The 12,500-nt window shown below is 44.6% G+C and overlaps 1 protein-coding gene across 4 annotated transcripts in view; it reads left to right on the top strand.

Annotated features, from left to right (window-relative positions):
* The window catches only part of tmem132a (transmembrane protein 132A), a 28,880-nt gene extending 19,502 nt beyond the window's left edge, over nt 1-9,378 (top strand). The window contains exons 9-14 of one of the 4 annotated variants that reach the window (XM_085275786.1): nt 1-122; nt 210-353; nt 3,398-3,600; nt 7,335-7,554; nt 7,635-7,826; nt 7,911-9,375. The exon at nt 1-122 is cut by the window's left edge and continues 74 nt beyond it. In XM_085275786.1, the coding sequence (XP_085131912.1) occupies nt 1-122; nt 210-353; nt 3,398-3,600; nt 7,335-7,554; nt 7,635-7,826; nt 7,911-8,762 (1,733 nt within the window). In that variant the 3' untranslated portion in view covers nt 8,763-9,375. Of the gene's footprint in view, nt 123-209; nt 354-3,397; nt 3,601-7,334; nt 7,555-7,634; nt 7,827-7,910 lie in introns of all 4 variants that reach the window. The other 3 variants (XM_085275787.1, XM_085275785.1, XM_085275788.1) reach the window with 3 other exon arrangements.
* The last annotated feature ends 3,122 nt before the right edge of the window (nt 9,379-12,500 follow it).

A 12,500-nucleotide genomic window follows, 5' to 3' on the forward strand; every position in this document is an offset into this window, starting at 1 on the left:
TGCCTGCTAATTGGTGGGTGGAGTACTCCAGACGTACTACCGTCCCGCCATCACATGTAGGAGCAGTGAGCATCTTTTCATTCACAGATCGTCACATCTTTGGCATTGCACCTATAACAGAGGTACGTAATTCTTTTAAAGTCCATCAGATGCCCATCACATGTCATCTGATTGCTCTGAAGGTGTGTTTCCTGTTGGTCTGTCCACAGAGTAACACGTTGATCAACACAGCTATACTGAACAACCAGCCCGTGCTGCTGCCCGTCATTGTGCTGGCTGTAAGCCATGACGAGAAGGTGTCAGATGTTACCTCTGCAGTCACATGTCACTCCATCAATGAGAATAGTATCAAGGTGCAACATGTCTCACAACATGTCTCACAACATGTCTCACAACATGTCTCACAACATGTCTCACAACATGTCTCACAACACACATTTCACAATTTCATGAGCAGTCTGGTTCTGCTGGAGGTTTCTTCCTGTTAAAAGAGAGTTTTTCCTCAACAATGTCAGCAAAGCGCTTGCCCAGAGCTGGTCATATGATTGTTGGGGTTTTCTGTGTTGTATTATTGTTGGGCAGGGGTCTCAAACTTGCAGCCCGGGGGCCACTTGTGGACCACGTCATGTCAATACAGTGGGGCAAAAAAGTATTTAGTCAGCCACCGATTGTGCAAGTTCCCCCACTTAAAATGATGACAGAGGTCAGTAATTTGCACCAGAGGTACACTTCAACTGTGAGAGACAGAATGTGAAAAAAAAAATCCATGAATCCACATGGTAGGATTTGTAAAGAATTTATTTGTAAATCAGGGTGGAAAATAAGTATTTGGTCAATAACAAAAATACAACTCAATACTTTGTAACATAACCTTTGTTGGCAATAACAGAGGTCAAACGTTTACTATAGGTCTTTACCAGGTTTGCACACACAGTAGCTGGTATTTTGGCCCATTCCTCCATGCAGATCTTCTCGAGAGCAGTGATGTTTTGGGGCTGTCGCCGAGCAACACGGACTTTCAACTCCCGCCACAGATTTTCTATGGGGTTGAGGTCTGGAGACTGGCTAGGCCACTCCAGGACTTTCAAATGCTTCTTACGGAGCCACTCCTTTGTTGCCCGGGCGGTGTGTTTTGGATAACTGTCATGTTGGAAGACCCAGCCTCGTTTCATCTTCAAAGTTCTCACTGATGGAAGGAGGTTTTGGCTCAAAATCTCACGATACATGGCCCCATTCATTCTGTCCTTAACACGGATCAGTCGTCCTGTCCCCTTGGCAGAAAAACAGCCCCATAGCATGATGTTTCCACCCCCATGCTTCACAGTAGGTATGGTGTTCTTGGGATGCAACTCAGTATTCTTCTTCCTCCAAACACGACGAGTTGAGTTTATACCAAAAAGTTCTACTTTGGTTTCATCTGACCACATGACATTCTCCCAATCCTCTGCTGTATCATCCATGTGCTCTCTGGCAAACTTCAGACGGGCCTGGACATGCACTGGCTTCAGCAGCGGAACACGTCTGGCACTGCGGGATTTGATTCCCTGCCGTTGTAGTGTGTTACTGATGGTGACCTTTGTTACTTTGGTCCCAGCTCTCTGCAGGTCATTCACCAGCTCCCCCCGTGTGGTTCTGGGATCTTTGCTCACCGTTCTCATGATCATTTTGACCCCACGGGATGAGATCTTGCGTGGAGCCCCAGATCGAGGGAGATTATCAGTGGTCTTGTATGTCTTCCATTTTCTGATGATTGCTCCCACAGTTGGTTTTTTCACACCAAGCTGCTTGCCTATTGTAGATTCACTCTTCCCAGTCTGGTGCAGGTCTACAATACTTTTCCTGGTGTCCTTCGAAAGCTCTTTGGTCTTGGCCATGGCGGAGTTTGGAGTCTGACTGTTTGAGGCTGTGGACAGGTGTCTTTTATACAGATGATGAGTTCAAACAGGTGCCATTCATACAGGTAACGAGTGGGGGACAGAAAAGCTTCTTACAGAAGACGTTACAGGTCTGTGAGAGCCAGAGATTTTCCTTGTTTGACGTGACCAAATACTTATTTTCCACCCTGATTTACGAATAAATTCTTTACAAATCCTACCATGTGGATTCATGGATTTTTTTTTCACATTCTGTCTCTCACAGTTGAAGTGTACCTCTGGTGCAAATTACTGACCTCTGTCATCATTTTAAGTGGGGGAACTTGCACAATCGGTGGCTGACTAAATACTTTTTTGCCCCACTGTATGAGCAGAGAGTACAAACATGCTGAGGACTGTGTCAGTTCAGTGAGAGTCACAAACTAATGTGTACGCTCATGTCTGCATTTTATTTTGTTAAATATGAACATAACGACAGCAGAAGTGCTACCACGTATGTGGGCAGACAGAGAGGACCAATGTGTTTGTTTGGTAGATCAATGAAAGGATTCAGTTAGTTAAGAGGGAGTTTGCGTTTTATCTTGTTATACAATGTTTGAAAACGCAAAGAAGCAAAACATTTTCAGTATTATTTGTTTGTGTTTTCTTGTTTGTTTGTTTTGTACTCCTTGAACACTAAAGTGTCCTCCAATGAGACGACAGTGCCAGCAGTGGCCCACAGCTCATTTCAGTTTGTAGGGTCACCTTACAATTAACGCACCCAGAGGCAACTGTTTAAGTTTTATATAATTCATTTTAAATTCCATTTTTAGTTAACCAAAACAACTGCACTACCTCAGTGCTTAAAGTAAAAGTCAAAAACAGTTAAACAACATCTTGGAGTCTTTTTCAGTGGCTCAGTTTTGCCAGGTTATCGCAGAGACGGCTCGATTGCTGTCACTTGACATTCAAATTTGACCTGCACCTGGTTCACCTTAAATTTAGTTTGTGCTGTTGACTAGGTCCAAAGTCAAGACTAAACTTCAGTGTTTCTAAACCTCTCTGGGTAAATGGACCTTACAGTATACAGGGCCTTTCTGCTTCATTTGAACACTCAGAGCAATTCAAGCCTCATTCAGCCAGTCACACACATATTCACACAGCACTTTTATTTATGCCTAAGCTTTATTGTTTGGCAAGGTGGAGTACACAACTGATTAAAAACAGCTCACCCAAAATGAAACATGCATGTTTATCCATTTTTATCATTTCGGTGATATTTTCCCAGGTTTGTAATGTTGGCTTTAGAGATGTCTGAATATAACAGAATTCAACTCCACTCTGAGCGTAACGTGCCTTTTCAAAAATCACAAACCAAACATTATCATCCATCTACCAAACTGTGTTTAGAGAGGTTTAGCACAAATCTGAAAAGTACGTGAGACAGCTAATTGAACTTTAATGCCAAAAGGAAACCAGTGCGATTACTTTAAACTGTATAGATGAAACAAATATCATATTTTGTATGTGTCTCTTCCATACAGGTTTCCAGTGATTGCTCTACCCTCTACGTTGATGGCAGTGAATCAGGATTAGGGTCGACCTGTGCAGTGGTGGAGTTTCATCTGGGCATGCTCAGTGGGTCTGTGTGTCTGGAGGTTTGGGCTCCCTCCGTGCCCCTACATGTCTCCTTGGCAGATCCTACTCTCAATGTCATTGATGGATGGAACCTGATCACAGAGAAAGGGTAAAAACTAGGCCCGCTGTGTCTTCAGTCTGTTTTAACTTGTTGTACTATAGTTCATTGTATCTGTGTTTATCTCCTCTCTCCTCTGGAGATGTAACCATTTCCTTAAAGGCCTGTTGAACTACACTGACTCTTCTACTGCTTGGTTCAAACTACATAATACCTAAATGAAAACAGAGTGTGAAAACTGAAAAGGTTTATGTAATTAACTCATCATGACCCCACAATCATCCGGTCTAGCATCATTTTACCGGAAAGAAATACTGCGCAGTATAAAACCAGTGTATTTAATGTTTGTTATCATGGGACAAACTGCAGACCGGTCACAAGATGTTCTATGAGAATATACTACATTCATATTCTGCATGGACAAAAGTGAAAAATGTGATACATAGTAATCTCGTAAGCTTTTTACCAGAAACATGATCAAACACAGTAAGAGTATAAAAACGTTTGCTTACCAAAAAGTACCACATTGCTGTGGCCTGTGTTAAATATCCCAATTCTTTGAACTTTGGGCTGAAGGAAGAACAACAATCGGTGTGTAAATGCTCAATCAACAATCTCTTTATTCCATACAATTCTCATTATTTCATACAACACTTTGAGCATAAACGTCCAGACGGGAGATGTGGAAAGGAGGGTGTCCGCCACGTCTCGAAGTGTCTGACCGTTTCTCACATTCTTATAGCTTCAGCCCCCCCCCCCCCCCCCCAAAGTCACAAAACCTAAACATCCACATTCTTTCTCTCTCAGTGAGCCTAAACTATGGCCTTGGCTTCCTGTTCAGTATGTTTTGTTCTTTCTAATCAGAAAAGGAAGGCCATGATTCTACACAAACAGCATTTCTTATAACTCAGCAGTATAATGCATCATAAAACAGTGTAATGATTTCACAATCTTTAATCTAAGGCATAATGTGGCCTATAGCATTAGCAAACAGGCAAATTCAGCAACTGACATCTTCTTTCATCATCTTTCGTACTTGAGCTCGTAAGCCCACATGAATGGGAAGGGTCGCATCAGGAAGAGCATGGTGTCAAATTTTCGCGGATCACCAGAAAAAGTCCGTCGGGGCCCAGGGTAACAACAACCACCTCCAGTACTATTTGTCAACAGGGTCCTGGTAGAAACTGTTGGCCAAAGACAAAAGAAGAGAAGAGAAGGAAGGCGGGAGTGTGGAGATGAGAGTAGGGATGCTGAATGTAGGGAAAGTAGGGACGAGCAGGAGACGAGGTAGGAGGAAAGCAAGAAGAATCGGAGATGGATTCAAGCTGTTGATGAGGAAGGTGCACACAGATGGACCACATCTCTGAAGAAGGTACAATCTGAAGTTTGGGCACTTTGTTGCTCTGAAGCATTCATGTACATGTTAACAATGCCACAATCTTCCTAGGAGTACAAATTCGAGGACCCAAAGGTCACCCCAAAGGTCAAAGCATGCAGTGTTCAGAGAAACAAACAAAGAAAAAACAACAGCTACATCTCAGACAGCTTCTCTTTTCTGGAAGTGCCTCCTCTGAACTGAACATGATGACACAGATTTACAGAGTTCCATCTGAACAAACTAGAAGACCAGAACGATGTGTGGCCTTAATGCACAGCAGCATGTTTGGAGAAAGCATATCAACACAACACTGCACAACAACTGCCAAGGACGGGGGGGGCATGATATGGCCTTATTGAGTCAAAAGTTCAGCCATCTGTCCAACAGCTAAAGCTTGGCCAAAACTGGGTCATGCAACGGGATGATTATGAAAAATATATGTTTCACAGTTTGTATATTTTTAAAAAATCCTCATTCAGGTCAATGAGAGAGAGGCAGAGTGTGGGAGGAGCAGAAAAATTGCACTGAAATCTTTTCAACCTGCCAGTAATCCAATAATTACGACCACACAACCATCATTTTACACTCAGGTCAAAGCTGATTTCTCTTCTTTCAAGCAAGGTCTTCCTCAGATCCAGCAGATGAATAGTTTTTGGAGGCATATGAGTGAGTGGTCAGAGGTTTACAGACACTCATTATGAGGCACAAACATGGACTTTATTTACACTGCCAGTCAAAGTCTGGACACACTGAGATAAGATAAGATAAGATAAGATAAGATAAGATAAGATAAGATAAGATAAGATAAGATAAGATAAGATAAGATAAGATAAGATAACTCTTTATTGTCATTGCACAGTTATACATAGCACAATAGTACAATGAAATTGGAAAACTGTCCCATGTCAGCAAACACAACACAACACGACACAGTAACTTGACTTAAGTAATAAAAAGAAGAAGTAGTGTGTGTTTATTGCACATTGTTATTATTGCATCTTGTTATAAATATAAATATCATTATTGTTATTGTTGTTACTGTTGTTACCCCCCCCCCCCCCAAAAAAAAAAAACACCAATCTGACAGCCTCTGAACCTCAGCTCTGTACGCTGCCTCGTCTCCCCCTGAGATGAGCCCTACCACGATGGTATCATCTGTGAACTTAATGACTGCGTTGTCTGGGTGGGTACTAACACAGTCATGTGTAGAGTGTAGTGTGTACACACTTTCTCATGGAATGGTTTTTCTTTATTTTTATGACTATTTACATTTTAGATTCTCGCTGAAGCGATCAAAATTATGAATGAACATATATCGAGTTATGTAGTAAAGATGTTTTATATTCTACATTCCTCCTAATATCCGCCCTTTGCTTTGATTACTGCTTTGCATACTCTTGGCCTTCTCTCCATGAGCTTCATGAGGTCGTCTCCTGAAATGGTTTCCAACAGTCTTGAAGGAGTTCCCAGAGATGCTGAGCACCTGTTGGCCTTTTTGCCTTCACTCTGCGCTCCATCCCAAACCATCTCCATTGGGTTTAGGTCAGGTGACTGTGGAGGCCAGGCCATCAGGTGCAGCACTCCATCACTCGCCCTCACACAGCCTGGAAGTGTGTTTGGGGTCATTGTGCTGTCCTGGCGTGTTGCTGCAGGATGCTGTGGTAGCCATGATGGTTCAGTGTGGCTTCAGTTTTGAATAAATCCCCAACAGTGTCACCATCACATCTCCTCCTCCGTGCTTCACAGTGGGAACCATGCATGTGGAGACCATCCGTTCACCTTCTACGTTCAAGACACGGCAGGTGGAACCAAAGATCTCAGATCTGTACTCACCAGACCAAGGCACAGATTTCCACTGGTCTAATGTCCACTCTTTGTGTTTCTGGGCCCAAACAAATCTCTTCTTGTTGCTTTTCCTTAGTTGTAGTTTCTTAGCAGCTGTTTGATCATAAAGGCCTGATTCACACAGTCTGCTCTGAACAGTTGATGCAGAGATGTGTCTGCGACAGGAACTCTGTGTGGCATTGATCTGGGCTCTAATCTGAGGTGCTGCTAACCAAGGTTGTTGTTATCATTGTTTTAATTATTGTATATTTAAAAACAATATACAAAAAACAATAATAAGTTCAGTGGGAGCATGAATGTTAATGTAATTTGGGGCTTTTAATAAATCCCCCCACCAAAAGAAAAAATGGACTACATTATTGTGCCTCAGAGCTCCTGACGAGACGTAATTTGAGAAGGAGAATGTGTTGCCATTAAAATATCAGTGTTGTCATCAGCAACATTTGGATGGAAAACATGCTTCTCTCTTTCTTTCAGAGTAAACTTGCACACACATTTCTCCAACATGCAGACACAGATACGTCAGGATCTTTAATCCCTCGTGTGTTTTCTTCTTGCTCAGGTGTGTGCCGGTGTATCAGCGCTCCTCAGTCCAGGTTCTGACCCAGTTCACAGCTCTGGACTCCCACAGCAGAACCACACACCACCTGGGTTCCTCAGATTGGTTTGTAGATGTGACTGAGCTGGTCAGTAACTGGCTGAGAGTAGAAGACCCCCGAGTGGCTTCCCTCAGGCCCCAAAACATCGTGATAGGATTAAGACCTGGAAAGACATCACTGCATGTAGGCGACAGTTGTGCATGCGTTAACTGCTATTGTTTCACTTCTTGAGCATCTCCTCTCATTCTCACCTTCATCCTTAGATTATCTCGGAGCAGTGGGATGGCATGTTGGGCACATGTGACATCACTGTGTCCTCTGACACTGTCAGCGCTGGCGATCTGTCTGTACAAGCGGTCAGTGGCCTGGGAATGTCAGTGAAGTCCAGCCCTGCCCACCCCTCCATCATCACAGCAACAGTGACAGCCTACAACACCATGTACCACTATCACCAGGTGACAAACACTCGTTTCACTCCACTTCCTCAAGTCTCATTAATCCACTGAAGCTGAGATAAATTTGCCCTGTTTTCCCTGTAGGAGGCCTCCGTCAGTGTCTGGCTGCAGTTCAGTGACGACACTGCCTCCCTCCTCTCCTCTTTCAGTGACCTTCCCTTCTCCCTGCGTCTCTCCTCATTGGCTGAGAGTGTTATTATGGTGACACCCAGTTCCAATCAACGCGTCTTTGCTCAGGGTGACGGAGGTGGGCCTTTACTGCGAGCAGAGCTTCTGGTTTCTACGTGCGCCGATCAGCTGATTGTCTCAAACTCTTTTGATGAAGAGAACGAGGAGCGGCAGGCTTCTACAAGACGAGAAGGGACCCGCAGGCTGGCGAGGGGATCAGGCTGGATAAGGGTCAACTTAGACCTAGACTTCATGCAGCCAGTAGCCAAGAAGAGCGAGGATGGTGTGGAGTTTGAGTTTGACATTTCAGACACACTGGTTGGATCACACGGTGACATTTACTCATCAAACAAAGATGAAAGTTGGAACGTGAGCACCAGCAGTAACTACTATGAGAAAGTAAGTCAGACCATGACTAACAGAAAGTGGAATGAGGTGGACAAAGGAGGCATGGTCAGTCGAAACACTCTAGAAAGAGCAGTGCTGATGCCGAGCCTGGACGAGGGCAAGGTGTACTTCTTTCCGAGCCAGGATAAAGGAGGAGCAGAGGAAGACAAGCAGGGAACTCATGAGTTGGAACTTGGCGTGGGTGCTGTCCTCTCTCTGCTCTGTCTCTTTGCTGTCCTCTTTCTGGCTAACTGTCTGCCCTCCACCCTGCGACACAGGTCGAGGAGGACAAAAGAGAGAATGGAAGGAGAACTGGAGGCAGGTGCGACGGAAGATGGAGAGGAGATGGAAAGGGAAAAGGCCAAGGACTGGAAGACATAGAAGATGAAGAACATAGAGCTAAACAGAGAACAATGGAGAGAGTTTTAAAGAAGTAGCAGCTGATACTGACACCTTCTCTTTGCTAGACTCATATCAGGATCTAATGAACCGAAACTCAAACTGTTCTATTCAAACACTTTAAAGGTTTAATTCAACCAGTTTGAGCATGAGCTGAGCTTTAATTTGAGAAAAACAATTTTTACTTTCTTTTAGTTTCACCAATCAACAGGTTGATGCTCATCTACATGACTTTTGTCCCCTTACCCTGACCCCTTTAACCTTTAAGTCCACATGATATCTGAGTAAGGTAGGTGAGCAAAGCAGCTTTTCAAAATGTATCTAAGTGTGTATAATTTAGCTTTGTAGAACCACTTCTTATTGTTAATCCCCTTCCCCCTGTAGTAGGCACATTTTGGAGACATTAGGTTTGATCTTAGTAGGCCAGATCTTTGAAAGGCAGCCATTGTGTGAAACAGGCAGAATAAAGACTTTCTATTAAAACAAATGACACGTTTAATGCTAAACGTGGTGCTGTCATTTTTGTCAGTCGTTACTTATGGTTTCATTGTCGTGTCTAAAATAAAGTTTGTTTTAAGAGTCTTTTTGCTTTTCAAAGCACTCCTCGTACTGAGTGGTACTGAGAAAGGTTATCTGAGCTGGAGCTGCTTACCTCTGCAGCTCAGAGTATGCTGGAGGTGAACTTGGGTGTAATGATCAGTGACTTAGGCTACGTCCACACGCACACAGGTATTTTTGAAAACGTTTTTGGTTTTGTTTTTCAAATCCCGTCCACGCGTGCGGTTTTGGAAAAATATCTCCGTTCACATGTAAACGTTAAAAATGAACTGTTGGCCAATCAGAAGTCCAGGAGCCTGGGAGGGACTAAACAGGGTTTTGTGCTCATAAAACCTGAAGTACTTTCTGTAAAGGCAGCTAATTTTGTTCTAGTTTTCAAGTGCCTTCATCATTTCAAATGTTAATAACTAAAGACAGTATTTTCATTGTTGTGTAGACTCACAACTCAGGAATGAACTAATGCATACAGCATACATAAATGCAATTGATTCAACACTGACGTCTGGATTTAGGTTGTGACAGCGTCTGTGTTGAAGGAAGAAGCCACGTCCAAAGTGCCGTCTGACGCATCTGTCTTTGTAAATGGAGGGACACTAACTGAGTGTGAGTGTGTACAAACTGCAGACAGTCAGATTAACAGCAGCAGTATCTTGTCTCTATCCGCCATTGTAGAAATGTATCTCATGTAAACAATAACATGGCGCACAGCGTGATGTGAAAAACGGCGCACACCTTTGCTGTTGCGAGACTAAATCTCCACACGTAAAAAACACAAAGACTGAGTTTTCGAAAATATCCACCCTGGCAGGAGATTTAAAAATCTCTGTTTTCAGTGACCCAAAAGGCTGTTTTCAAAAATCCCAGCGGACGTGTGGACGTAGCCTTAAAGGCCACTGAAAAAGCACCATGATGAGTCAGACGTTCAGACAGGAGCCACAGGATGATGGAGAGTGCACTTGCTGCTGGAGCATAGCATGTTTGTTCTGCAGTGGATTTGAGAGCTCAGTAAGTAAACACTGTGTGTTGTGGACTCTTGCAATACTTGTTTCAGAGGTTAAAAAGAAAAAAACATGGGTATTGCTTTTTCATTAATCTTTGCATGGAGACCATCTGTTAGATAAGATAAGATAAGATAAGATAAGATAAGATAACCTTTATTAGTCCCACACGTGGGAAATTTGTTTTGTCACAGCAGGAAGTGGACAGTGCAAAAGTTATGAGGCAAAAATTAGAATACAATAAGAATAAATACAGTACACAACTGTACAGAATAGAATAAAATAATATACTATATACAGTAGAATAAAATAGAATAAAAATATACAATAAGATAAAAATAGAATACGAATGCTATATACAACTGAGTAAAAATACAACGATGCCAGAAAGGATTATTGCACTTAGCATTATTGCATATGTATGGATGTGTGTGTTTGTTCAGTTAAAGTCTTTGTTGTGGAGTCTGACAGCAGTGGGGAAGAAAGACCTGCGAAATCTCTCCGTCCCACACCGTGGGTGCCGCAGTCTCCCACTGAAGGAGCTGCTCAGTGCTGTCACAGTCTGCTGCATGGGGTGGGAGATGTTGTCCATCAGGGATGACAGCTTAGCCGCCGTTCTCCTGTCACTCACCACCTCCACTGGGTCCAGAGGGCATCCTAGAACAGAGCTGGCCCTTCGGATCACCCTGTTCAGTCTCTTCCTGTCCCCAGCAGAGATGCTGCCGCCCCAGCAGACCACACCATAAAAGATAGCAGAAGCCACCACAGAGTCATAGAAGGTCTTCAGGAGTGGGCCCTCCACCCCAAACGACCTGAGTCTCCGCAGCAGGTACAGCCTGCTCTGCCCTTTCCTGTAGAGGGCGTCTGAGTTATGAGTCCAGTCCAGTCTATTGTTCAGATGAACACCAAGGTACCTGTAGCTGTCCACAGCCTCAATGTCCATACCTTGGATGTTCAGTGGTTGCAGTGGAGAATGCTTGTGCCTGCGGAAGTCTACCACCAGTTCCTTGGTTTTACTGGCGTTGATCTGGAGGTAGTTCAGCTGGCACCAGTCCACAAAGTCTTGGGTCAGTCCTCTATACTCCTTGTCGTCCCCATCAGTGATGAGGTGACTATTGCAGAGTCATCAGAGAACTTCTGCAGGAAGCACTGGGTGGAATTGTGGGAGAAGTCTGCAGTGTAGATGGTGAAGAGGAACGGAGCCAGAACCGTTCCCTGTGGGGCCCCCGTACTGCAGACGACCCTGTCCGACACACAGCCCTGAGTCCTCACATACTGTGGTCGGTCGGTGAGGTAGTCCAGGATCCAGGTAGTGAGGTGATGGTCCACTCCAGAGTTCACCAGCTTGTCCTTTAGAACCGAGGGAAGAATAGTGTTGAAGGCACTGGAGAAATCAAAGAACATGATTCTCACAGTGCTTCCAGCGGTCTCCAGGTGAGCGAGGGAACGATGTAGGAGGTGAATGACGGCATCATCCGCGCCAATGCCAGGCTGGTAGGCAAACTGAAGTGGGTCCAGTGATGAGCTTATTAGGCGCCGAAGCTGAGCCAGGACCAACCGCTCCAGGGTCTTCATCAGGTGGGATGTCAGAGCCACCGGCCTGTAGCTGTTGAGGTCCTTGGGGCTTGAAGTCTTTGGCACTGGTACAACACAGGAGGTTTTCCAGAGCTGTGGGACTCTTCCCAACCTCAGGCTCAGGTTGAAGAGGTGCTCCATCACCCCACACAGTTGGTCCGCGCAGGACCTGACGACCCTCGAGCTGATGCCATCTGGGCCCGCTGCCTTCTTGCCATTAATCCTCCTCAGTTCCCTCCTAACCTGGGTGGTTGAGAGAGACAGGCTGGAGCCTTGTGTTGAGTGTGTATTGGATGCTGTTGTTGGGGGTGGGGAGGAGTGAGCAGGGTGAATAGAGGAGGTGTGAAGTGTCTGAGGTGGAACAGCAGCAGTGGGGGTGGGTGAGTCTGCAGCCGATGTTGTAGACTGCCTCATGGCTGAGTCAAATCTGTTGAAGAAATGATTCAGTTCATTTGCCCATCTCACATCCCTCCCAGGCAGAGAGTTCTGCTGTTTGTGGCCCGAGATGGTTCTGAGGCCTCTCCAGACTTCACCAACGTTGTTTTGCTGAAGCTGGTTCTCCATCTTCTGCCTGTAGCTCTCCTTCCCA

Source organism: Mchenga conophoros, linkage group LG6 (genome assembly GCF_057382185.1).
Source record: "Mchenga conophoros isolate Kocher_MC1m ecotype Shallow Benthic linkage group LG6, M_conophoros_male_GT1.1, whole genome shotgun sequence".
In the NCBI taxonomy this organism is placed as follows: Eukaryota; Metazoa; Chordata; class Actinopteri; order Cichliformes; family Cichlidae; genus Mchenga; species Mchenga conophoros.